Source organism: Crinia signifera, chromosome 5 (assembly GCF_055691185.1).
Source record: "Crinia signifera chromosome 5, ASM5569118v1, whole genome shotgun sequence".
Classification (NCBI taxonomy): domain Eukaryota; kingdom Metazoa; phylum Chordata; class Amphibia; order Anura; family Myobatrachidae; genus Crinia; species Crinia signifera.
In genome coordinates this window covers 297,433,928-297,460,481 of record NC_139221.1, presented here as the reverse complement: position 1 = coordinate 297,460,481, position 26,554 = coordinate 297,433,928, and the positions used below count along the sequence as shown (strand labels likewise).

Here is a 26,554-nt window from a genome sequence, read left to right as displayed (position 1 = left end):
ACAAGTACCAAGTAAATCAGAGGTTTGGAGACAAATAAATACAGTATAGTCAACAGTAAGTGCATGAAGGATTTAGAATAACAATGTGGAGAGTAAACAGTACATAGTACATAAGTAAACCCATAAATAGTAATCTCTGAAATTAAATATCTCCCATCTGGATCAGACACAATAGACAGGATCTCAATCTGAAGTCTTTTTTTTGGCTAATACCACTACATCCCTTGCTTTTGAGGAAAAAAGGGCATCTGCTAGCACTCTCCAACCTAAACTAGATAGTTTTTGGGCTTCGGGAGAGAGGAGATGAATCTCCTGAAGAAAGATTAAGTCTAACCCTAATTTATTTAAGTAGTGTAGGCTCTTTTTCAGTTTTATTGGTGAATGTATCCCTCCAATATTCCATGTAACAATTTTAATTGTAGCCATTATTTTTTCCTAATACCAGATTATATAGAAATATATCCAATAACCAGGACACCATACCTGCAATCTATATAAAATTTTGAATACAGAGGGGACTGGAATCAAAACACAATCATTCAAAACACACATTCAAAACAAAACACAAAAAATATATATAAACAAACGAGGTAAGGGCAACAAGTTTACGTTGCAGCCCGTTACCCTACAGAAAATCCCAAAAGGAATACTCTTCAATTAATAACTCAAAGGACTTCACGGTAATGAGTAAATTCCAGAAATTGCGCGTCTTGGAGTTTCTATGACTCCTAGCCGCAACTACCGCTTTAAAGTAAACTTAAACAAGACCTGATCTGCTTTTTAACGAGATAAGCATCAAACATAGAACAACATGCTAACTTATGCATAAAGTCCTTAATGCAGATATTCCACCCAAGGACGCAAAGTGAAGGCTACTGTGAACAAAGCGTCACACATCTATTCAGTCAGTCAGCCACCTCCAATTTTCTCGAACGTTCCAGCAGAAAGGCTTCAGCATCATCCGGAGTGTTAAAGTCACGGAATGAGTTACCCTCAAATACCCGCAAACGTGCAGAATATAAGAGAGCGAATTTACGGCCTGCATGAACCAGCTTGGTACAGGTTGGAGAAAACGCCTTTCGGAGTCTGGTAAATTCTGGGGAATAATCCTGAAAAATTATTAGTTTGGAGTCCTCCCAAATAAAATCTTTCTTGTCCCGTGAAGCAGTCCAAATAGCCTCTTTATGGACTAAAATGTGTATTTTACTTCACATGTGATGTTGCTATGGGCAACCAATGTGAATCTACTTCTTATTTATTTAGCACCCTCTAGAAGATAGTAGACAGGATCTGATTGGTTGCCCATAGAAACACCACATGTGAAGTAGAACACACATATTAGTAAATTTCCCCCATTGGAGTGTAGTGTCACTATTAGATGTGCCAGGTGTTTGTGTCACCCACTTTTGGCGCATTGTATAGTCATCCAGCTACCTCAGTGCAAACCATTGGCCTAAAAACAATATTGTGAGGTGTTCAGAATAGACTGGAAAATGAGTGGAAATTAATGTTATTGAGGTTAATAATAGCATAGGAACAAAAAAAAATGTCTGTGATTTTAGCTGTTTTTATGCAGGAGGGGGGGGGGGGGGGGGGGGGGTTACAAGAAAATACAGATCAAGACCAACATTAAAACCAAAATCCAACTTCTGGTTCCGACACGGCATGGAGTAGTCGAATGTTGTACTTGTGGTACTGTAGGTCAGACAATAATTTTGGCCAAGATTATGCAAAAACAAATTCTATTTAATTTTAAAATGTAATATAATAAGGACTTCCTACTACCGGGTTCATGCGGGAGGTAGCCTGAAAGTGCTGCTCCGCTCCACACCCGGCCCATCTGCATAATGGAGCCCACTCCAGGACTCCCAAACACCCACCAACCACACACTAAGGGGGAAATTTACTGAAGGAATTTTGTAAAAAATAGGTGTATTTGTATCCAGAAATACACTTATTTTTGACATTTACTATCCAGAAAATACGGCAATTCGTATTCGTAGTGATAGCACATCAATACGAATACGAATTGCCGTATTTTCAGGATAGTAAATGTCAAAAATAAGTGTATTTCTGGATACAAATAAACCTATTTTTTTACAAATTTCCTTTAGTAAATTTCCCCCTAAATTACAAAGGGAAAATCACCAAGTCTGGAATTAGTTAGATGCTATGGAGAACCACACAAGAAGGAATAACATTAGATTGGTGGGTCTTCCTGAAAGTGTTAAAGGACCAGCTCTATCTTCTTTTGTCTCTGTATCTCTGCCACAGTTACTGGGTATATCTGAGGACTGTAAATATCTTGTCGTGGAAAGAGTACACAGAGTGGGCCCCCCAACCAGACCCAATGACACGCAACGCAGAGTAGTTCTTTTTCGTGTCTCAACTTCCTACACAAAGTTGTCCTCTGGAAAGCATCCCGCAAAATACAGAACCTGATGTGGGGATGACACAAGATTAACCTGTTTCAGGACATCTCAGTTAAGTTATTGAAAACACGTAAACATACCCTCCAACTGTACCCGATTTGCCGGTACAGTACCGTTTTTTAACGGTCTGTACCGGCATATAAAACCTGTACCGAATGTACCGGTTTTTGTGCCCAAAGCCGACTCCCCCAGGCTGTCAGTGGTGCGCCAAGCACCCGACACACCCAGGCTTGCCAAGCACCCGTTCCAAAGGGTGCATTGCGGGTACCGACTCCCGGACCAGCATGTGCGGCGTCGGCATGATGTCATGACGCACACAGGCCGACACAGGACTCCGGGCGCGCGAAGTGTAGCAGAGATAGCTGCTTTAGGCTGAGGACTCCCGGACCAGCGCGTGGCTGCGGCGCGTCATAACATCATGACGCGTCGCGCACAGGGGACAGGACCCAGGACTCCCTGAGCGAAGAGAAAGCTGCTTCAGCTATCACTGACTGCACACAGCGTGGAATACAGCGGCCGCGGGACCCGGGTCATCAGGTGCAGCCAGCGGAGGCTGGAGCACATAGGTTAGGATTAACTTTTTTTTTAATTAATCTCTTCTCATTCTAGTTACGTGCTGCAGCTCAGTCCTATGACATGTGATGGCTGCTGACATATTAAATAATGCATTTATTTTCAATCTTCTGCCTACAATATTATGAATAATCTGAAATGTAAAAAAAAAGATTATTCATAAGTTATTGTAGGCAGAACATTGAAAATAAATTCATTATTTAATATGCCAGCAGCCATCACATGTCATAGGACTGAGCTGCAGCACGTCACATTAAAGGAATTTAAGTGCTCCTAAAGTTAAGAGTATCCCCTTATTAAAAAAAAAAAAAAAAAACCCAGTAGACATTTGGAACGGAGGCATGACCACACCCCCATTTACCCATGACCACGCCCCATTTACATGTGGCCACACCCCCTTTCTAAATGTGTACCAATTTCTGCCCTTCAGATGTTGGAGGGTATGCGTAAAGCATTCTCTCCATTATGCACAAAGCTTGTAGCTGAAAACACAAAATTCGCTCTCATGTATCTAGCACGGTGAAGGATCTTCATAGAAGATATACACTATGATTTCTCCACCCCTGAAGACGCCGAGGACTTCATTAGGGATAGACGCAGTGCCTCATCAGCAGACATCACAGACCCACCTGAAAACAACCTCCTGTCCTATGTCCAGTTCATACACTAAATAACTCTTGTCGAAGCCCAGCTGATCCTTCTTCCGAATGTATATATATATGTATAGTATATATATGTAGCACCCTTCAGTGAAGGGTGCTACATATATACTAAACAAACTAAAGGGGTGATGGAAAGTGTACGATATGATGCCATGGAACAGCCCAGCAACAGCAGCCCAAAGAGCCCTGCGCCCCAAACACAGTCCCACAGAATAACACTCAGCATATATGTATAGTAGGACTTACTGTACCCTCATAGTGCCAAGCTGAGTATGCATACTTGAACTGTGATGCCATGAGGTGGTTCTGCTGGGCTGGCCTAGGGGGCCCTGTGCCCTGGACCTGTCTCAGAGTAGCGTTAGGGATTTGCCCTATTGAGGTAACCTGGACGCGGTGGACAAGCCGATAAAAATGGCCATCATTATGCTAAGAACCTCAGAAATGCAATATAGCAATGATATTAAAAGGTCTAGCATTTATATTTAGTGTGCAACTGCAAACTCCTCCTCCTGCTTGCTGCACTACAGGTCTCAGCAGGTAGCACCTTATATGTCCAGGGTGTGCAGTTTAGGGCCCCTCCCCCTATGTACTATATATTGTGTATTCATACACACTGGAAGGAACTAGAGACACCTTCCTCCTTAACTAGCACTCCTCCCACCTGTCCCAGATTGTTTTTAATTAGCTTGGAGTCCTACACTCAAGACTGCACACTCCAGCTTGGCACTATGAGGGTAAGTCCTACTATACATATATGCTGAGTGTTAGTCTGTGGGACTGTGTTTGGGGAGCGAGGCTCTTTGGGCTGCTGTTGCTGGGCTGCTCCATGGCATCATATCGTACACTTTCCATCACCCCTATAGTTTGTTTAGTATATATGTAGCACCCTGCACATGTATTATTACCTCTTACTTATGTACTGTAAGTCTTATCACATATAATTTCCTTTATCCCTTTACTATCACTTTAATTTCACACTAATGTGATGCCATGGGGTGGTTCTGCTGGGCTGGCCTGGGGGGGTCCCATGCACTGGACCTGTCTCAGAGTAGTGTTAGGGACTTGTACTATTGAGGTAACCTGGACGCGGTGGACAAGCCCATAATAATGGCCATCATTATGCTAAGAACCTCAGAAATGCAATATAGCAATGATATTAAAAGGTCTAGTATTTATATTTAGTGTGCACCTGCAAACTCCTCCTCCTGCTTGCTGCACTACAGGTCTCAGCAGGTAGAACCTCATATGTCCAGGGTGTGCAGTTTAGGGCCCCTCCCCCTATGTATCTTCTCGGTTTCCCCTTATCTCCCACCACGCAGCCAGCCTAGTCTACACCTTTCTCTGTAATCCTTTTATTTTGCAGGTCACGGCCTCCAAGGTTATGGGTTGCGGGAGCACCCGCTATGCCCCGGTCTTATTTAGTTCACAATACTGTGCCTTATCGAGGCACATTTAGTTACTCAATTTTTAATTAGTATTCTAACAGAAGTCCACTGTTTATATGTGCAGTATGTTGACCATGCTACTCTACTATGTTTATTTGTCACCCCTGTCTTGTCTATTACATGTTTTCCTCCCACTTTTTCCTTCATGTTTCCTAGCTTTAGAGTTGAGAAATCTAATTGATGTGCAGATTCAACGCAGAGCCCAGAACTTCCTAATAATTATCAGTGACACCAATGACTGATTTGAGAATAGGATCCTTCAACGTGGGCTGTCTCCATTCTCCAACCAAGCGACGTAAGGTATTGTTGTATGCCCAGAAACAAGCAGTAGACATTCTATGCATTCAGGAATCCCACCTGCTGGCCCCTGAAATCCTGAAACTCCAAATCCTAAAATGGAGACTACTCGCATCAGCCCCTTTCAACAGTAAAGCCAGAGGGATAGTGATCCTAGCATCCAAATCCCTACCTATGGAAATAATCTCATCCCAATCTCATCCCAAGCGGCCGCTAATACGAATTAGTGTAGGCAGTCTGCACGAATCAGTCAGATCCGTGCAGGCTGCAAGGTGTAAAAAATAAAAAATAAATAAATAAATTTAAAAAAACCAGCGTGGGGTCCCCCCCCACAGCTGTAACCAGCACCAGGCTGAACGAGTCGGGGCCGGTAATTAAAAACCAGGGAACCCGACAAATAGGGGTTCCCCAATTTTTAACAACCAGCCCCAGGCTCCAGGACCGGGGCTGGTTCCCAAAATACGGGGGACAAAATGACTAGGGGTCCCCCGTATTTTAAGAACCAGCCCCAGGCCAAGCCAGCCAGCAGGGTAATGCCACAGCCGGGGAGACTTTTTATAAAAGTCCCCCCGGCCAAAGCATTAACCCCCTGACCGGTCAGCCTGGCCAGGGGCCCTGAGGGAGTGGGGACCCCCCCCCAATAAATGTGTGCGGTGGCCACCGGGCTGATTGAGTGTAAAAAAATAGAGTTAAAAACTATTGTTTTAAACTGTGGAACTATGAGTCCCAGCAAGCTCCCCCCGCAAGCTGGGACTTGGAGAACCACATCTTTCTCTTTGTGTGTAGACAACAAATGAGGAATGACAGGAGTGCAAACAAATCATATATTTGTTTCCAGAAGGGAAGGATGTAAGATTCAGAATTCGCTTATAACTGGATTTTTTTTTGCCGAGGCATCCTGTTCTCTTAATGAATTTTTCCTCAGAAATATACTATCAGTTATTTGGAATGTCAGCATACACTGGCTTCTCCATTTCAACATCAAATGACAATAAACAGATTCATGGCATGAAAAAATCGGTACTTGTTTCCTAGCACGGCGCCCACTAAGCTATTTGCTTACTGGGCTATTCTGCGTAGTGAAATCGCATGGGCCATTTTAGGGCCATGCGATGTGCGATGCGGTGCGATTTTCCTATGTAATTTATTCACAGCTCTCTCTGCCCCGGGCCATCGCATAGCATCTGCCGCTAAATCGCATGCGATCACATGTGATTTTATAGGGTGTGTGATGCCATGACATTAGGTATACAATAATATGATTGTATGTCCCAAAAATAGGTTTAACGCACCCACCCACTATCCACAGCACCCCGAAGCGTGGCGAGCGGCGGAATGTCATTACCCCACTATCCACGTCGGCGTGGACTTGATTTTATATAGTGTGGCAAGTGCAGCGAGCCACAGAGCCCGCAGCGTGGCGAGCGCAGTGAGTCCCGCGAGGGGACCCGGAATACATATAAAGTAATCCGCGTCCCCTCGCTGGGCTCGCTGCACTCGCCACGCTTCGGGCTTGGTGGCTCGCTGCGCTCGCCACACTATATAAATTCAACTCCACGCTGGCGTTGATAGTGGGGTAATGAAAAAGTTGGAGGACGCGTTCCGCCACCCCGTGCGGGGCTCGCTGCACTCGCCACGCTTCGGGGTGGCGTGGAAAGTGGGGGGTGCGTTAAATCTATTTTTGGGACATAAAATTATATCCACGTTGGCGTGGAGTTGATTCTATATAGTGTGGCGAGCGCAGCGAGCCACCGAGCCCGAAGCGTGGTGAGTGCAGTGAGCCCCGGGAGGGGACATGGAATACATGTAAAGTAATCCACGGCCCCTCACGGGGCTCGCTGCACTCACCACACTTCGGGCGCGGTGGCTCGCTGCGCTCGCCACACTGTATAAGATCAATTCCACACCGACATTCATAGTGGGGTAATGAAAAAGTCAGAGGACGCGTTCCTCCACCCCTCGCAGGGCTCGCTGCGCTCGCCACGCTTCGGGGTGGCGTGGATAGTGGGGGGGTGAGTTAAATATTTTTGGGACATACAATGATATTATTGTATACCTAATGTCGTGGCATCGCACACCCTATAAAATTGCATGCGATCGCATTCGATTTTGCGGGACATGCGATGCAATGCAATGCGATATAGTGGTGTTAAATGAAGAAAAAAATACATGAAAGAATTGCATCGCATGCCGCTATAATGGCCCATGCGATGCAATGCAATGTGATTTCCCTACGGTGCCGTACGTAGAAAATATGGGCGCCATGCTAGGAAACAGCTACCAAAAAATTAATTGTTTCCCCCAGCACACTGATTGCTCCAAGTAATCGCTAATTTTTTGCCCAAATCGCAAATGCAATAGAATGGGGTTTTTTGGGGTAGAAATGGAATTTCCATGCGATTTATGGCAAATTTTGCTCATGGGCCCTTATTCTGATCGGTGCGTATATTCCCGCTTGCGTACGGCCCGCCGATGTTTATCTTCTGCGCATGTGCAGAGGTCACTCTGCGCATGTGCAGGCGATTTCGCCGCAAGGATTCTCTATACGCCGCACAGGGGGCGTAGAGGGGCGTGAGGGGCTACTTATCCTCATTACCCTATGCATACGCCCCGCGTTTCATGGGCGTTCCCATGCAAACGCTGGGCGTATGCATGGTAATGAGGCCGTGACGCGTGGGTACGGGGCGGGCATCTGACATCGCCGGATGTCAGCTGCCCGCCCCCATACATGATTTCACACGGACAAGTGTCCGTGTGGTCTTGTGTTGCGGGACCTGGTGGAGCGTGCGGCCCTGCATTCGATGTTCGGCGACCATCGAATGCAGGGGCTGCTCCCACCATGGAGGAGGCGTATCCCCGTCCACATTCATACGGACCGCCACATATCCGCATACGGACGGAGGTGGCGATCCGTATGGAAGGTGGGGATTCGCCACAACGGACATCACCGCATATTTCTGATCGGGCCGCACCGATCAGAATAAGGGCCCTGGTAACATGCAAATTTTAGTCACAGAAATGTGCAATTTTTAACACATGGTAATGTGCGGTTTTTAGTCATAATTAAAAAAAAAGGCGTGAGGTCTACCTCAGCGAAAAGTGGTGTCTATCAAACTTATACTTCTCTAGGTGTGTGTGTTGTTATTTACACATTCTATTTACAGGGGAAGTATGAGACCCAGTGGGCATATTAATGCCCCACATGCTGGATCTTGTAGTTCTCCTGTATAAAACAGTGTGTTTTACTGTATTTTTTTACAATGATCACCCTTGGACGCCGGGGACAGCATCGGACTTCAGCCCTGGTTGGAAGACCCTCCTTTACCAGCCACGGTGCTCATGGTACTGCCAGGGACCTTGTATAAAAAGTATTCCACCGGCATGACACCGCTCGCTGTCGGAGCCCGGTGCTGGTTCCAAAATACAGGGGACCCCAAGTTTTTTGTCTCCCATAGTTTTGGAACCAGGACCAGCTCAATGAATCCAAAGCTGGTTTGGCTCAGGAGGGGGGACCTCACACAATTTATTTTTTCATTTTCACTTTAACACTTTTTTTTTTTGACAGAATCTCACTGATCGCAAATATAAGTCAGTCTTCTTCAGTCTTCGTAAAGTATGAACCAAGTTGACCTGTGACTTTCAGCACCAATTTTGTAAAAAAAAAACTCATGTTGACCATGTGACTGTTGACCACGCTGCCATCGATCTGACGCTTTCGTCTAACTTCCGTTACTGTTAATATAGATGCAGTCGACGACCTTTAGGCATCTAACTACACAGGTTCGGACGAAGTGTTGTCCATCATAACATGGTCGATCTAGACATCGTAGATCCACAAGCCTGACACAGCATGTGAGCATTCTGTCTCAGTTTCTATCTCCAGTCTGATGAGGTCATACAGACAAAGAATGTTTTCCCGATAGAGCCAGAACATCTACACAAGCTATTTATCCAGCATTGCGTACAGATTCACATGCACATTAAATAAACAAGGCCTACGCAGTCTCTGTGGTACCTGCACAACCTCCTGACCATGTTGTCTTCTTCTACTCTGGTGGCAGAGGCTCAGGTGTCTCACAGACCCAAATGATAGCAGCTCATCCACTTCATAAGCTACCATGCTTTAAAAATGCTGAGAAGTGCATGCATGTGTTTTCTGGCTGCGTAGTTATATTTTATTAGTTTTACATGTCAAACACAAATCTAAAACATGGTGTATATGAAATTTATATTTAGATACAAATTTCCGTGTTTTATGTCCAAATAGAAACCAAACTAGTCCATAATTAAAAACACCAATCCATAGTAAATTTTCTGATTGTATTGAAGTCTATGGAGAAAGGCGTCTGAGCAGTGGCGTAGCTAGAAATTTTTCTCCCCCCTGCCAAAAAATTCCGACGCCCCCACCCCAAGGAGGGGTGAGGTGATTGACTATGGGCCACTGGCTGAGCTGACAGACGACCCAGGCAGCAGTGAGCACTGAGCATATGCACGGGGCAAGGACCCGCTCATTAAATATACACTGCACTGGGTCTGGCTGGGCATTTAACATTGAATTGAACATTATAATGGCATGCGATGCGACGCAATATTAAAATTGTACACTCATCCCGGGAAAAGCCTCAAATCGGGTCCATCGCATGCCATCGCATACCTTAATTAGTGGTATGCGATGCGACGGGCGCCATGATAATACACAAGTACCGAATTGTCTTTTGTTTTGGACTCACTTTATTTTGTAACCTATCAGGCGCTCTGTGTCTTCAATATGGTAAGATCCTCCCACATGCCTTGTACAGTACATGGAAGAGAAATAATGTAATAATGAATTACATTCACAAGTTTTAACGAAACATACAAATAAAACAACAAAATGCAGTGTGCAACAAGTGCAATAATGTCTGCGTTCATAGAGTATAAGTAACAGAGATGGGTAATTACCAGGAGTATTAGAACTGGGTTTAAGTAGTTCTAAAACAGCATGAATTAAAGTCCATATTCGGCAATCAGCTGGACATCCCCTCCTGGTCTCCATAAATACGTGTTTCTTCCCAACAAGGGGACTTTATCAAGTCCCCTTGTTGGGAAGAAACAAGTTGGTGAGCTTTTGCATTTGACGGAGACAGGAGGCAGAGAAGCAGCATTTGGAGAACAGGAGGGGATGTCCAGCTCATTGCCGATTATGGACTTTGATTCATACTTTTGTTCACGCCATGTTCACTCTCCTAGACTGGAGTGAAGATGGCGCCCGGCTGCCTGCCCCTTTATAGGGTCCGGATCTCGCGAGATCCAATGGCAGGATCAAGCTATGGAGACTCATGCTCCGAGTCTGGGCAGAAATACCCAAACAGTCGGAGAGCGGGTTTGGTTTGGGGGTGTTCGGGGGTGTCCGCATTCCCCCAATCCGGACTCCCACATCCCTAGTTTTAAACAGGTAAATTAGTAAGAAAGGTGTTTCAACACATGGGATAGTATCTACACATAAACAAACAAGTCCAGGACCAGAGCATTCTGTCCCTCATGAGGGTCATGTTGGGTGGTATGCTGTTATTATTCAGTTTGCTGGGGGAAACAATGTGTTTTTTCTAACTCAGTATTACCCCTCCCTTTCACACACATGATATCACTAAACTGATTGAACAACTTCCCGTATATATTTCAATAAACAGATTCATACAAGAAATTGTGCAATAGATTGCAAGAAATCCTTCAATGTACTGGTTAAAAGGAAAATACCATTTCATGAGAACTGTTGGATCATCTATTGAGCTCAAGACAACAGACAACAGAATTTAGCTTATGAAAGCAAAGCTGGGACTGAAAGTTCCTGTTTGCCTTAATGCCCCATGTGACAGGATATTTCCTTACCATTTAGAGGCCAACAACTTTCCCTGGATGTCACACTCTTCAGTTGTCAAGGATCATTTTGGCACGCCATCAATTTTACCTCAAGACTCCTGGGATCGAAGCCTTTACATCTGCACCATTTCTCAGACACCTGGCAGAATTTATAATGAGATATTCACAATGACTGCCTCCATCATTCTCATACTTCTGTACGTTATCCGTCCATCACTTCAGCTGGGTGAGTTACCTACTACTGTACCTACTTTTTTGAATACATTATTTTATTATAAGATTCTATCATTGCACATATATAAAAATATACATTATTATGGAAGTAGGGGGAAGGGTATACAATTTATTAGTATACAGCCACACTCAGAATCAGAATCAACTTTATTGGCCATGTGTGCCTGCGCACACCAATAATTTTTTGTGGATATACAGTGCATCATCAAGCAGGGATGAAGGGGAGGCATTACATACGTTACATTGAGACATTACATGCTGGGAACACATGCCCGCCGAGCAGAACAGCGCCTAAGCAGACAGCGGCGCCACTGGTCTCTGCAGCAGCCAGGTAGGTAGCAGTATAAGCAGGGACAGTACAGTATCACATAGGGAACACATACCCACCGAGCTGTACAGCGCCTAGGCAGCCATCCATGGCGCCACTGGTCACTTCAGCAGACCGGAAGGTGACAATATGAGCAGGGACAGTATATGGCACACAGAGAACATATACCCGCCAAGCTGCACAGCGCCTAGGCAGCCATCAGCGGCGCCACTGGTCGCTGCAGCAGCTGGGTAGGTAACAGTATGAGCAAAGACACCGCAGTTATAGCAGAGACAGTACAGTTATCACACAGGGGAAACACAGACGACGTATGGCTGAGTGCAGAGATCCTAGGCAGCCATTTGCGGTGCCAATTTCCTGTAGGAGAACCAGCGTGGAGAGCCAGCATGGGGAGTGATGGTGGTGGAGGGGGGGGGGGGGGGGGGCTGGACAAAGGGTCAGTGAGGCCTTGAGAAGTCAGTGAGGCCTAGGGTTGGAGTTGAACCTTCCCTAGGCTGAGTTCCAATAGTCTGGTCAAACCTCCTCCCTTGTTGGGTGGGGGGGGGGGTCGCTGACACAAGCTCCTGCAACTGCTGGTGCTGGGAATCAGTGGCTGCGGGCCTGGTCTCTTCTCTCCGTCACAGCCGGGTGCCGATGGGGGTCGGCCGGGTGCCAATGGGGGGGGGGGGGGGGGTCGCCGCTGCCTCAGAGATCATGCTGGGGACCGAGCCAGTGGCTGAGTCCTGGGCCTCTGGTGTTGTCCCGGGGCCGAGCTGTGCACTGCTGGTGTCTCGCCGGCAGCCAGGTCCAGTGCCGCATCCTCTTCCGGCTCCTCCAGGCACCCCCTGCATGGAGGTGGTCCTCATGCCGGGCCGTGTCGGTGCGCTCATCCCGGCCAGGTGGGTGGTCACCGTGCCATACCTGCCATAACTGTGGTCTTAGATGGGATAGATTGTAATTTCCAATGTGCTGCGATTTTCCTGCTGCAGTAGGTATCCAACCTGCATCCTAGGACACAGCATCTGAGCACCACAATCAGGCAGCTTGCAGCACCCTTGGGGATGTGCAAGCTGTCCATAGTAGAGGATAGCAGTTCTCCACTGAGATCACTGGCTCCCTAAATGGCAGCATCCTGCCTCCATTCTGATAGGCAAAGCTTCTCACTACCCTCTCCCTGCCCCCAGATGGCAGCATTCCATCAATCTCTGACAGTATGTTGCTATCCTGCTTTTAAAATAGTAGGCAGGGGTGTAACTACAACTTTGTGGGCCCCATAGCAAAATCCCGAAATCCCCCCCCCCCCCCCATTGCAACTACAGTGCCACTCGGTAAGGGGGGGGGGGGTTGTCAGGGAGAGAAAGAAGGAGAGACAGGGGGAGAGGGAGAGGGTGTAAGGGAGAGAGAGACAGACAGACAGAGCCAAGTGGAGAGGTAGGGGGAGAAAGAAAGGGTGAGACTGTTAGAGAGGGAGAGGGAGGAATGAGGGAGAGGGGGAAGAGGTGAGTAGAAGAGAGTTAGAGGAGAAAGAGACAAGGGGCAGAGAGAGAAAAAGAGATGTGAGACAGCGTGGGAGTGAGAGAGGGTTGAGATAAAGTGGGGACAGGGGGAAGAGAGCAGGGGGTGGGGGAGAGAGGGAACATGGAATGGAGATGAGAGAAAAGGGAATGGTGAGCAAGCAAGAAAGAGGAAAGAGATGGGGTGGTGGGGAGAGAGAGATTAAGAAAGTGGGATATGGTGGGGGTCAAGGGGAGTGAGGGATGAGGGGAGGGAGGAGGAGAAAGAGGGGAGAGGAGAGGGGTGTAGAGGGATAACAGGGGAGGGGGGAGAAAGGAGAGTGGAGGGGGGAAGGGCAGTGCGGTAAGACAAGAGGGGAAGGGGGAAGAGGAGAAGGGAGTGGGGAATGAGGACTGGGGATGGGGAAAGAGGGGATGGGGAGGGGGATCCAGGGTTTGAAAGGGTTTGACTGACTTCCACCTGGCAGTGGCAGGTCTGCAAATGCACTCACCAGCTCCTTTCCCTGGTGCTGGGCTTTACCGTTTCCCAGCACCGCGGTCCCCTGCTCCCCTCTGTGACTCTGAGCCATGCTTTACTGCCCACTGGGCGGCAGCGGTGCTGGGATTTACTGCTCCCTGGGAGGCACGGCCTTTAATGTCCCCGGGCAGTCCAACTCCACACGTTGCTCCCTGGGCGGTGTCATCATGACCTTTAATTCTACAGAGTCCTGGGTGGTGCCGGGCTCCAATGCTCCCCGGGCAGCACTGGGCTCCAATGCTCCCTGCACAGAGTGAGAATGTACTGCTTCCTGGCTCTGAGCTCCACTGCTCCCCGGCGCCTCTGAATTGTGTACAAGAGGGCAGTGCGGCAACTGACTGCACTGCAATATTTAAAAAAAAACTGGAGAAAAGAAGAATATCAATGGGGTTGCAAGGTATAGCCTGCTGAGGCCCCGGGCCCCCCAAGCCACGGGCCCCATAGCAATTGCATCCCCTGCACTGTCTATAGTTGGAATCGGTACATCTGTCAGAATGAACTTAGGTCTACAGTCATAAGGTCGACCCCACTAGGTCGACTGGCAGGAAGGTCGACCTGATTTAAGGTCGACATGGGCCAAGGTCGACATGACTTAAGGTCGAATTTGCATAAAGGTCGACATGAGGAAGGTCGACTGGTCATAAGGTCGACATGGCTTTTTCACTGTTTTTTTTTATCCGAATGTCGACACAGTCGACATGGACACAGTTGGCAATGAGAATCGGACCCTCGCATCGCTCGCTTCGCTCGCAATGCTTCGGGCACGGTGGCTCGCTTCGCTCGCCACAGCTTTAATAACCTCCTCCATGCCCTAGTGGATGGTAGGGCATGAAATACCGCCTGTCGGCACATGTCGGCTCAAAAATCAGTGAAAAACCCCATGTCGACCTTATGACCAGTCGACCTTCCTCATGTCGACCTTTATGCAAATTCGACCTTACGTCATGTCGACCTTGGCCCATGTCGACCTTAAGTCAGGTCCACCTTCCTGCCAGTCGACCTAGTGGGGTCGACCTAATGACTGTAGACCTAAGTTCATTCTAATAGATGACCGCTTCCCCTATAGTTGCAACACTGATAGCGGGACGAGATTGTTCACACACACAAAATGGGTCCTACGCATGTGCATAGTACCAACATAGGCGAAACTGTGGGATCTGGACCACCCATTCACCAAACAAACACTTTTTTTATTAGTGCCTGGTCCTGCTAGTTGCCTATCATGGCACCAAACTGGGCTGCTAAACCCCCTTGCTTAGCCACGGACAGTGGCTACCATGATTGCATGATCAGCAGTCAGTGGCAGCTTTGCAATTGAAAAGATGGCTGTGGGAGGGATGCTGCGCATGCAGATAAGCAAACAGCTCCTCCCTATGGCCTTTGCTGTCACGCATGAGCTCCCAGTCTCTTCTGCAGGACAAAGCCCGGTGCGGGCAGCACCTATAGTGATAAACTGCTATACAGTGTATTGTGTGCAGGGGCGTAACTAGAACTTTGTGGGCCCCATAGCAACATTTTTTAAGGGGCCCCCTAAATCAGGCTTCCTCTATAGTGGATATGAAGCAGTGACAATACCCTCCACAGTGCTGTCCTGGCGGAGGGGGGTTAGGGAATATGAAAATGCAGTAAAAACCCTAATAATGGGGTTTTTACCACATTTTCGCATTAGTGCATTCTGCCAAGAGAGAGGCGGTGGGGAAGTAGTGCTAGAGAGAGGCATGGCGGACATAGAGGCAGACAGGAGGGACATGGAGATAGAGGAAAAAAGGGCATAAAGACAAAGGCAAAGAGACAGATATCAGGGGTAAAGAGACAAAGGCAGAGGGGGCACGGAGGCCCAGGGGGCATGGAGTCAAAGAGGGCATGGGGACAGGGGCAGAGGGGGCTTGAAGACAAAGGCAGAAGGGGCATAGAGGCAGAGGGGGAATAAAGGCAGAGGGTGGCATGGAGACGGAGACAGGATGCACTGAGACAGAGGGGAACAGAGACAGGCATAGAAAGCATGAACACAGGCAGAGGGGGCATGGAAACATGGGCAGAAGGGTCATGGAGACATGGGCAGAAGGGGCATGGAGACACGGGAAGAGGGTGCACAGAGACATGGGCAGAGTGGGCACAAAGGCAAATTGGGGGATGGAGACAGAGGGGGCACAGAGACAGAGGACCAGATGAGCTTGCAGCCTGTTTCTGCAGTACTTTGAAGAGGAGCCAATAGTGAGAGGAGTAAAAGGCTGTGTGCTGGGGGTTATACAAAGTGTGTCCTACTTCTGCATGGCCAAAACTGTAGCCATCCCCAGCCTTAGGCCTCTGCTAAGACTCACATATTTGGTGTTCTCTTCCCCCAAACGTTCCGTGGTGTTACAGTGTCTTCTGCCCACGCACATGGTGCTGCAGAGGTGTAGGAGGCTGTTAGTTAGTGAGTCACCGGGAAGTCTGCATTCCTGCTGTAGAGTAGACCACACTGCAGTGATGGATGGGGTCACAGTGGATACCGATTCACCTATTAGCTGCGCCGCTGCGGAGCTACCTCTGGAGGACTCGCAAGATGAGGACATCACATCCTCTCAGCTCTCGCGAGTCTCTCTATTGTAAGCAGCTGCAGCACCTGCGCTGAGCACACTGTACAGTCCGGGGCTCTCCTGGAGATTATGCCCATGCCGCTCCTCTGCCCCGGAAGTGAAGCCCCACACGTGGCAACATCACCTAAAGTATATATACATTACAATAGTACAGGGTGCAAGGGATTGCCTGCTGGACTGACGGGCCCCTCAAACGGCCGGGCCCCATAGCAGCTGCATCCCCAGCACCCACTATAGTTACGCCACTGATTGTGTGTCATGATGAAGCATGCTATAGTGAATTTGTTCACAGTGATGAACAATTCCCAGCAGCCTCTGCAACTGTTTAAGAGGTCAGGAGTTGGTCACATGACCTGTGTCAGAAGGAGGGTAAGCAGTTCGGGCAGTGCAGTCTGTGAGGAGAAGTCCAGGTAGAAAGAGTGTGGCAGACAGAGGGAGCATGGAGGATGCTTATACTTACTGGGGGTATGCGTAGACGGCTCATCAGTTGCTGGGATTCCCTCTCAAGTTATTTTTGTGACCTGTGATAAAAGGAGAGGTGTGGTGAGTCCAGCCCCAAAATACATACATGTACCAGCCCAGGAAAGGGGTTTTCTCATATTTACCTACACAGCTGTATACAGTATTAAAGACATTTTACCTCAGAAAGGCTGTAATACGCTCTTCTCTCGCCTAGATGTAGGGGGTGGGTAAAAGCCGGAAACATAGTAAATGCATTGAAAAAGCCGGAAATCATGTAAAGTGTATTAGAAAAGCCAGAAATCATAGCAAATGCATTGAAAAAGCCGGAAACTATGTAAAATGTATTAGGAAAAGCTGGAAATCATAGTAAATGCATTAAAAAAGCTGGAAATCATAGTAAATGTATTAAAAAAGCTGGAAATCATAGTAAATGTATTGAAAAAGCCAGAAACCATGTAAATTGTATTGGGTTGGGATCATTGGATAGACAGCAAGTAGGTCAACAAGCATTAGGTCGACACCACTAGGTCGACATGCCTGAAGATCGACATGTAGGAATGTTGACATAACTGAATGTCGACGTGGGTCAGGTCGACATGTCATTAGGTCGATACAAGCATTAAACCATGTAAAGTGTATTAGAAAAAGCTGGAAATCATAGTTAATATATTGAAATAGCCAAACACCATGTAATGTGTATTAGAATAGCTGTAAATCATAGCAAATGATTTGAAAAAGCCAGAAACATAGTAAATGTATTGACAAAGCATATGCATGTGCAATCTATGGTAAATGGGCCCTGTTGTATTGAGCAGCAGCAGATTCTTGTATATAGCATTGGCTAGAGAAAAACAAATATGTTTATTGTATAGGGTCACGAACCAATGTCAGCTAAGCTGCAAAAATATTACCAAAATCCTACTGTAAGGTAAGGTCGCTGCCTTTTCCGGCTTTTTCAATGCATGTTCTATGATTTCCGGCTTTTCTAATATATTTTACATGTATTTACTATGATTTCCAGCTTTTCCTAATACACTTTACATAGTTTCCGGCTTTTTCAATGCATTTGCTATGATTTCCGGCTTCTCTAATACACTTTACATGGTGGCCAACCTTTTTAATGCATTTACTATGATTTCCAGCTTTTTCAATGCATTTACTATGATTTCCGGCTTTTCTAATACACTTTGCATGGTCTCTGTCTTTTTCAATGCATTTACTGTGATTTCCGGCTTTTTCACTGCATTTACTATGATTTCCGGATTTTTCACTGCATTTACTATAATTTCCGGATTTTCTAATACACTTTGCACGGTCTCTGTCTTTTTCAATGCATTTACTGTGATTTACGGCTTTTTCAAAGCATTTGCTATGATTTCCGGCTTTTCTAATACACTTTACATGATGGCCGAACTTTTTAATGCATGCACTATGATTTCCAGCTTTTCTAATACACTTTACATGGTTTCTGTCTTTTTCAATGCATTTACTATGATTTCCAACTTTTCTAATATACTGGGATACGGTTACTAGCTCTACAAGCATTAGGTCGACACCGCTAGGTCGACATGCAGGAAGGTTGATATGGGTTAGGTCAACAGGTCATTAGGTAGACATGGGGAAGGTCGACATTGGGATTTTACACCTCTTCTTTTGAGCCGTCATGTGCCGACAGGCGGTATTTCATGCCCTACCATTCACTAGGCGTGGTAGAATAAAATAATGTGCTGAGCGTAGCGAAGCATGGCGAGCGCAGCGAGGGGACGTGGTGCTAAGTTTCAGTGCCCATGTCGACTGTGTCGAAATTCGGGACAAAAAAGGTGAAGAACCCCATGTTGACCTTTTGACTATTGACCTTCCCCATGTTGACCTAATGCTTGTATCAACCTAATAATATGCCGACCTGACCCACGTTGACCTTCAGTCATGTCAACATTCCTGCATGTCGACCTTCAGTCATGTCGACCTAGTGGTGTCGACCTAATGCTTGTCGACCTACTTGCTGTCTATCCAACTTCCATACCCAATACAATTTACATGGTTTCCGGCTTTTTCAATGCATTTACTATGATTTCCGGCTTTTCTAATATGCTTTACATGCATTTACTATGATTTCCAGCTTTTCCTAATACACTTTACATAGTTTCTGGCTTTTTCAATGCATTTGCTATGATTTCCGGCTTTTCTAATACACTTTACATGGTTTCTGGCTTTTTCAATGCATTTACTATGTTTCCGGCTTTTACCCTCTTCCCTAGATGTATATATTGAAAGAAATATTGGGGGAAATTTACCAATATGAAAAACCTAGTTTTTCGTATTGGTATTTTCCCTACGACTGCATACGACTGTTTAAGTCGTATGCAAAGTCGTGTTCCGGAGGATCAGTTACAAAGCAGTCATATACGACTGCTTTGTAACCCTCCGATGTCGTAGGAATTCGTATTAGCAGCCGTATATACGGCTGCTAATACGAATTATTTGTAGGCAGTCTGCACGGATCAGTCAGATCCGTGCAGGCTGCAAGGTGTAAAAAAAAAAATTAAATAAATAAATAAATTAAAAAAAAAAAACGGCGTGGGGTCCCCCCCACAGCCGAAACCAGCACCAGGCTGAAGGAGCCGGGGCCGGTAATTAAAAATCAGGGAGCCCGACAAATAGGGGTTCTCTGATTTTTAACAACCAGCCCCAGGCTCCTGCTCTGGGGCTGGTTCCCAAAATACGGGGGACAAAATGACTAGGGGTCCCCCGTATTTTAAGAACCAGCCCCAGGCAAAACCAGCCAGCAGGGTAATGCCACAGCCAGGGGGAGACTTTTTATGCAAGTCCCCCCGGCCAAAGCATTAACCCTACCGACCAGTCAGCCTGGCCAGGGGCCCTGGGGGAGTGGGGACCCCCCCAATATAGGGGTCCCCCCCTCCAGGACTTACCTGACCAGGCTGAAGCCTGGTGCTGTCCTCGATGCCCCTGGGCGGTGGGCATCGAGCTGATAGTAGTGTAAAAAATAGAACAAACTATTGTTTTTTACTGTGGCGCTACAAGTGCCAGCAAGCTGGGACTTGGAGAACCACAAGTCCCAGCCTGCTGGGCATTAACGGGCCCGCTGGGTCTTGTAGTGCCACAGTAAAAAAATAGTTAAATAAAACACACTGACACCCATTTTAAATAAAAGTTTAATACACACATTACACACATACTGATACTTACCTATCTTGATCCCGTTGGTAGGTCGCTGGCTCCGGTGTCGGCGGCTCCGGTGTCGGCGGCTCCGGTGTCGGCGGCTCCGGGGTCGTCGGCGTCCTGTCCGAGGATAATCCATGTTGGACCTGTGGAAGGAAATCCTACTCACCCAGGTCCTGCATGGATGGTCTTCTTTCTTCATCTGTCGACATCCAGGTCTTCTGACAGCTGCTGACGCCTTCCAGCAGCTGTCGGCATCTTCCGCGACGCTCCCCGGCTTTCAGAGCCGGAGAGAACCTTCCTCTTCGGCGTCTGGGCTCAGAATGAATTCTGGCCAATCAGGAGCCGCCTAGCGGCCAATCAGGAAAGACCTTTCCTGATTGGCCGCTAGGCGGCTAGGCGGCTCCTGATTGGCCAGAATTCATTCTGAGCCCAGACGCCAAAGAGGAAGGTTCTCTCCGGCTCTGAAAGCCGGGGAGCGTCGCGGAAGATGCCGACAGCTGCTGGAAGGCGTCAGCAGCTGTCAGAAGACCTGGATGTCGACAGATGAAGAAAGAAGACCATCCATGCAGGACCTGGGTGAGTAGGATTTCCTTCCACAGGTCCAACATGGATTATCCTCGGACAGGACGCCGACGACCCCGGAGCCGCCGACACGGAGCCGCCGACAACGGAGCCGCCGACACCGGAGCCAGCGACCTACCAACGGAATCAAGATAGGTAAGTATCAGTATGTGTGTAATGTGTGTATTAAACTTTTATTTAAAATGGGTGTCAGTGTGTTTTATTTAACTATTTTTTTTACTGTGGCACTACAAGACCCAGCGGGCCCGTTAATGCCCAGCAGGCTGGGACTTGTGGTTCACCAAGTCCCAGCTTGCTGGGGAGGCTTGCTGGCACTTGTAGTGCCACAGTAAAAAAACAATAGTTTGTTCTATTTTTTACACTACTATCAGCTCGATGCCCACCGCCCAGGGGCATCGAGGACAGCACCAGGCTTCAGCCTGGTCAGGTAAGTCCTGGAGGGGGGGGACCCCTATATTGGGGGGGTCCCCACTCCCCCAGGGCCCCTGGCCAGGCTGACTGGTCGGTAGGGTTAATGCTTTGGCCGGGGGGACTTGCATAAAAAGTCTCCCCCCGGCTGTGGCATTACCCTGCTGGCTGGTTTTGCCTGGGGCTGGTTCTTAAAATACGGGGGACCCCTAGTCATTTTGTCCCCCCGTATTTTGGGAACCAGCCCCAGAGCAGGAGCCTGGGGCTGGTTGTTAAAAATCAGGGAACCCCTATTTGTCGGGTTCCCTGATTTTTAATTACCGGCTCCAGGCTCTGTCAGCCTGGTGCTGGTTTCGGCTGTGGGGGGGGGACCCCACGCCGTTTTTTTTTTTAATTTATTTAATTTTTCTATTTTTTTACACTGAAGCCTGCACGGATCTGACTGATCCGTGCAGGCTAAAACGCAAATAGAACAGGAAAATGATTTTCCTGTCGTATTTGCGTGGGTGTTTTACACCACTAAGCAGCCGTATTATCAGTACGGCTGCTTAGTAAATCAGAAACCACCATTCTTTTGAATGGTGACTTCTGTCGTATCCTATCGATGGTGTAGACATTCGTATTTGTAAATACAAATACGAATGTTCCATCTTTAGGACTACGAATTGTTGTATTTTTGGGATTGTAAATCCCGAAAATACAAATTCGTAAAAAAAAGGTGTATTTCTCCCTACGAATACACCTTTTTTCTACGAATCCATTTTGGTAAATGTCCCCCATTATCTCAGGAAGGTTAAAAGAAGCTAACAACCTAAGGCAGGGGTAACAAAGAGATTGTGTTTACCTCAGATGACAACTGTACAACAGGAATACATTTATTTGATTCCTCATCAGGAGGAGAAAATAAGAATCTTTCCCTGACTAATATTATTTGATGGAGAAATTGTGACTGTAACAAGCAATAAGGTGTAAAGACTTTATACAGTGACTTACACGTTTAGGCAAAGGATATGAAAAAAGTGCAGAGAGGAAATGTTGTTACAGTGTTGTTACAAAGTGAGATTGCCAGTAATTATTACCTGATTTACTTTCACTTGTGGATTACAAATAAGCCGACTGTCAGGATACTCGGTGCGGGATTCCAATCTACAAAACAAAAATAGCCGATTTGGGGCCTTATTTTGATTCATTCTTTCTGACAGAGGGCCTTATTCTGGTTGGAGCGGCCGGGCCGTTCGCGTACGTTCCGGGGTTTTTCATGATCTGCGCATGTGCAGATACGCTAATGCGCCGGCGCGAACACTCCACAACGCTTACGGCCGGGTCTCACCGTGCGAAAAAACCTGTACGCGAGTGTACGGGTAATGGGGGCGGCATAGGGGCGTGTTGATGGGAGCGGCCGAAATAATGAGGCAAAATGGGCGTAAATATGGGCGTACACGGGGGTGTGCACCAAAACTGAGCGGTGCTACTACCGCACGATTGACTAAAGCACCGTTCATTTCGGACACCAGACAGGCGCCCGGCAACCGCCAGCTCAGACCACCCCTACAGATACCGCATGCCAGCGTGCGCCTGAGTTAGCTAATTAACGCTGATTACTACTCAAACACATACACCTGAATGTAATAAGCAATGCTGCAGTCTATTAAGTCCAAACCATGATTTCACTACCTGCAAGCCACACACACAGCACGCAAACACATTGGAAGCTTGTCTTTCTATACTTCTCCACATTTAAACGTTTGTTTAATTTAAGGTAAGAATCTTTTTAAGACCTGCTTATATACGCTAAGGTAGGGATTTGCTAAACAGTTAGACACATTCACTACGTGCTTTCATACACTTTACACAGTAGCACACTCAATCTACACAAGTCGACATGTGTCAACGTGTTCACTCTAATACAAACATAGGTTTTCTATTTAGGATACAATAACATAAACCACATCTAACACCTACAAAGGATGTTTCAGCAATGTTTGAAGGCCATGACCACTATTTTGCACACAATCTTTGTATAGTACCCAAAATACTGAACTGTACCACTATCTTATCTGCTATGAATTGGATTTGACTACACTCTGGATGTAAGATGCCACCAATCACATTATTGCACTCACATCTCTCTAACAAACGATTCCTACATCTGCTTATGACACTGTCAAATCATATATATTTAAAAAGTTATGCATGTTTGTTCACAAGCTATTTTATCATGTTTGGCCCATTCACACATCTTTTTTTAGGGAGGACACATATGCATTCCTACACAAATGTACCTTTTCACCCTTGTTTGTCTGCCTCACCCACTCCATGAGGAAAGCATTGTTCTGGACCTGCTTTTACCTACTACTGTAGGAGCTACCTCACCTGCACACAAACTGCTTTCTCACCTATGAAGTTGCTCTGCACATGTGCTGACACAAACTAATTAGCTGGGAAAAGTTGGATAGGAACATGGGAATGGCCATGGAGAGGGTTACACATGGGAAACTTCTACCACACTTCCTCAAATGTTCAAAAATACCCTGGTCAGTAAGTACACATAAATCTAGTATTTGTTTCACACAAGAAATTACACAGACCACAATTTTTATTTAATTGGGAAAATAAATTTATTTGCTGTTCAGCATCACAGCTTATTTCACACTTGAATGTAAGAAATCAAATAAACAAATAAAATAGACACAAAAATAAACAAACTGCCAGAACAAGAGGTTGCATATCTCCAAACATGTGTTACCCTGCAAATGCAATGGTGAAAGAAATGGGGACACCAGAATACGTACTGCAACAACCAGGGTGAATACTAAGCAAGATACACACCACCAAAAAAATATATCCTGCATTTGTAGAGGTCAAAATACGAACTTTCATGCCCATGGCACGCAAATGGATTGATGGCCAAGTCAGGAAGCGGAGGTCCAGTGCAATTTAAACCTTTGGGGTCCAACCACAGAGGAAGTGAAGCAGGTCTCATTTGGGCCCTTTTTTGCCCCTTTTAGATGGGGCCTTGGGGACAGGGGCCTTTGGCTCAGCTGGCTTGCGGCGTCTTCCCCTAGTCGACACAGGAGGGTCAGCAGAGGGGGAAGGTTGGGGAGCAGCTTGGGGTGGGGCAGCAGATGGGGGATTGTCCCGTTGGGACCTGGCGGTGGACAGCTGCTCCGCAATAAGTTCATTCTGGCGGCTGAGGTGTTGGCCAATGCTTACTATGCCAGCCGCCAGAGTTTCATTAATGCGGTTCAACGCCTCAACCTGCAGCATGTTTGTGGCCTTCCACTCCGCCAGAAAATCCGCCACCTGCTGCTGCCGGAGCGCAGCATCCACCCCTTGCTGCTCGATCCTCTCCAGCGTCACCAACAGGCTCTCATCCCATGTCTCCTGTGCCTGGGTCTGGGGGCGACGTCTTGGTGGAGGCTGGACCACTTGCTCCACCTGTGGCTCTGCAGAGGAAGATGCTGCCGGTACATCCTGGGTTTCTGCTTCTGCTAGGATAAGAATTGAAAACAATGTCACCATCACATACGCACTAAAAATTATCTTTCTAAATACAATGCATTACTGTGACTTACCATCAAAAGCAGCAGCAAAGACCTCCACCGGGAGCTCACTGTCCATATTGGAGATCCCCCTGACCTCCCCCACATCGATCACGTCCAAGGAGTCCTCCTCCAGGGGGGTATACTCCAAATGGTCGGGCATAGGCCCTCTCCCGGTGGACATGCTGTGGTTGTACCGGTCAGTCATCTTCCTCTTCATTGCCGTTTTGAAGTCAGTCCACCTACAAGTTTAAAAATACAAATATCACCATGAGATATGGGCACCACTGTGCTACGTGTAGGGTTACCACCTAGTCCCTTAAATTCCGGACACATGTTAATTACACAGGTTCTGTGGCAGTTTAAAATTAGGTGAAGTGGAGTCTTGAAGTCAGCCAGCCACAGAACCTGTGTAATTAATATGTGTCCGGAATTAAAGGGACTAGGTGGTACCCCTAGCTACGTGACATTTCCTAGTGTGGGTGATCTTATGTTTTTTTGCCATATGTGTCCCACACACACACTCATGTCTCCATTAGGAGTCATTTCAGTGTCTCATCTCATTCATTAGGCCACTAAATGCACATACATACATCACTATGCAGAAATGACATCATCCATGGCCAAATTATGCACCTCCACCTGGTGTGAAACTACACATTCCACCATAGCTTGACAATGTGGTTATTATGGAGTCATTTAACTATGGGATGGCATACTGGGATGTGTAGTTTCTCACCAGCTACATGTGCACAGTTTGCTCATTCTTGTTTCAGTAGCATCATATGGAACATGTTACAACGACTCTTTCCAAAACACACTTTCTCTTGTCCCATCACATACTTCACATGAGCAGAACTGTGCCCATAACCTCACATCACACCAATGGTGCATGTTTCATATATCAATGTGGGTTATTAGACATGGTTGTGTTCACATGTGACATTGAAGTGTAGCACTATCTACAAACACACCTTTCTATTATTCTCAAAACATACATGTAACATATGTACACACATATGACATTATCAGGGGGACAAAGACCAGGGCAATTTTTCAGCAGTCTCCAGCAGGAACTGAGGCCCTTATTCTAGTTCACTCTTTCTGCCCAAATATTTCTTTGATGGACAAAACCATGTGCACTGCAGGTGAGGCAGGTGTAAAACCCCACCCAAATCTGATTATCTCTGCACAAGTAACACCTGCCTCACCTGCAGTGCACATGGTTTTGTCCATCTAAGAAATATTTGGCCAGAAAGAGTGAACTAGAATAAGGGCCTCAGTTCCTGCTGGAGACTGCTGAAAAATTGCCCTGACAAACACACTAACCTTTTCTTCACCGCGTCCCAATTTCTGACCACTGGTGCCACCTGGTTCACTTCCTCTGTGATCTTCTCCCAAAGTTTTCTCCTTGCACTGGCACCCGGCTTCCTGATTGGCAATTCAATCCATTCGCGTGCCCTGGGCACTAGAATTCGCATTTCGGCCTCTACAAATGCAGGGTTTCTCTTTCTGGTGGTGGTATCCTGCTCAGTCCTCACCCTCGATGTTGCAGCTTGCTTTCTGGTGGCCCCAGTTCTCTCACCATGCACCTGCTGGGTCACACCTGTTTGGAGAGATGCAACCTCTTGTTCTGGCTGGTCGCTTGGCCCTTGTGGAGCTGGTTGAGGTTCAACAGGGCCTGTTACTGAGGGGCCCGCCTGGTCTAGCAGGCTACTCCTCTCTTGGGCCCTCCTTCTCCGCTCCTGTTCCCTCTTGTTCAGTGCATCAAGCAGGGATTGTGCTGTAGCTCTCTGCAGAGCGTCCTCAGCTGCGGAATCGTCTGAGTCAGACATGTTTGCAGCAATTGTGGCCTGCATCTGACTGAATATTTATATGTTAATCTCCCGCCATGAACAAGGGGGCGTATATTTTTCCACGCAATGTAGATGCAAATTTACGCCGATATTTCCCGCCGA

General features: G+C 47.0%; 1 protein-coding gene across 3 annotated transcripts in view; it reads left to right on the top strand.

Annotated features, from left to right (window-relative positions):
- Positions 1-11,213: 11,213 nt before the first annotated feature.
- LOC146081227 (macrophage mannose receptor 1-like) overlaps positions 11,214-26,554 on the top strand; it is a 610,592-nt gene continuing 595,251 nt past the window's right edge. For 2 of the 3 annotated variants that reach the window (XM_083189333.1, XM_083189332.1), the window contains exon 1: positions 11,214-11,494. In XM_083189333.1, coding sequence (XP_083045459.1) covers positions 11,305-11,494 — 190 coding nt within the window. In that variant the 5' untranslated portion in view covers positions 11,214-11,304. Of the gene's footprint in view, positions 11,495-16,782; positions 16,830-26,554 lie in introns of those variants that run through there. The other variant, XM_083189334.1, reaches the window with a different exon arrangement.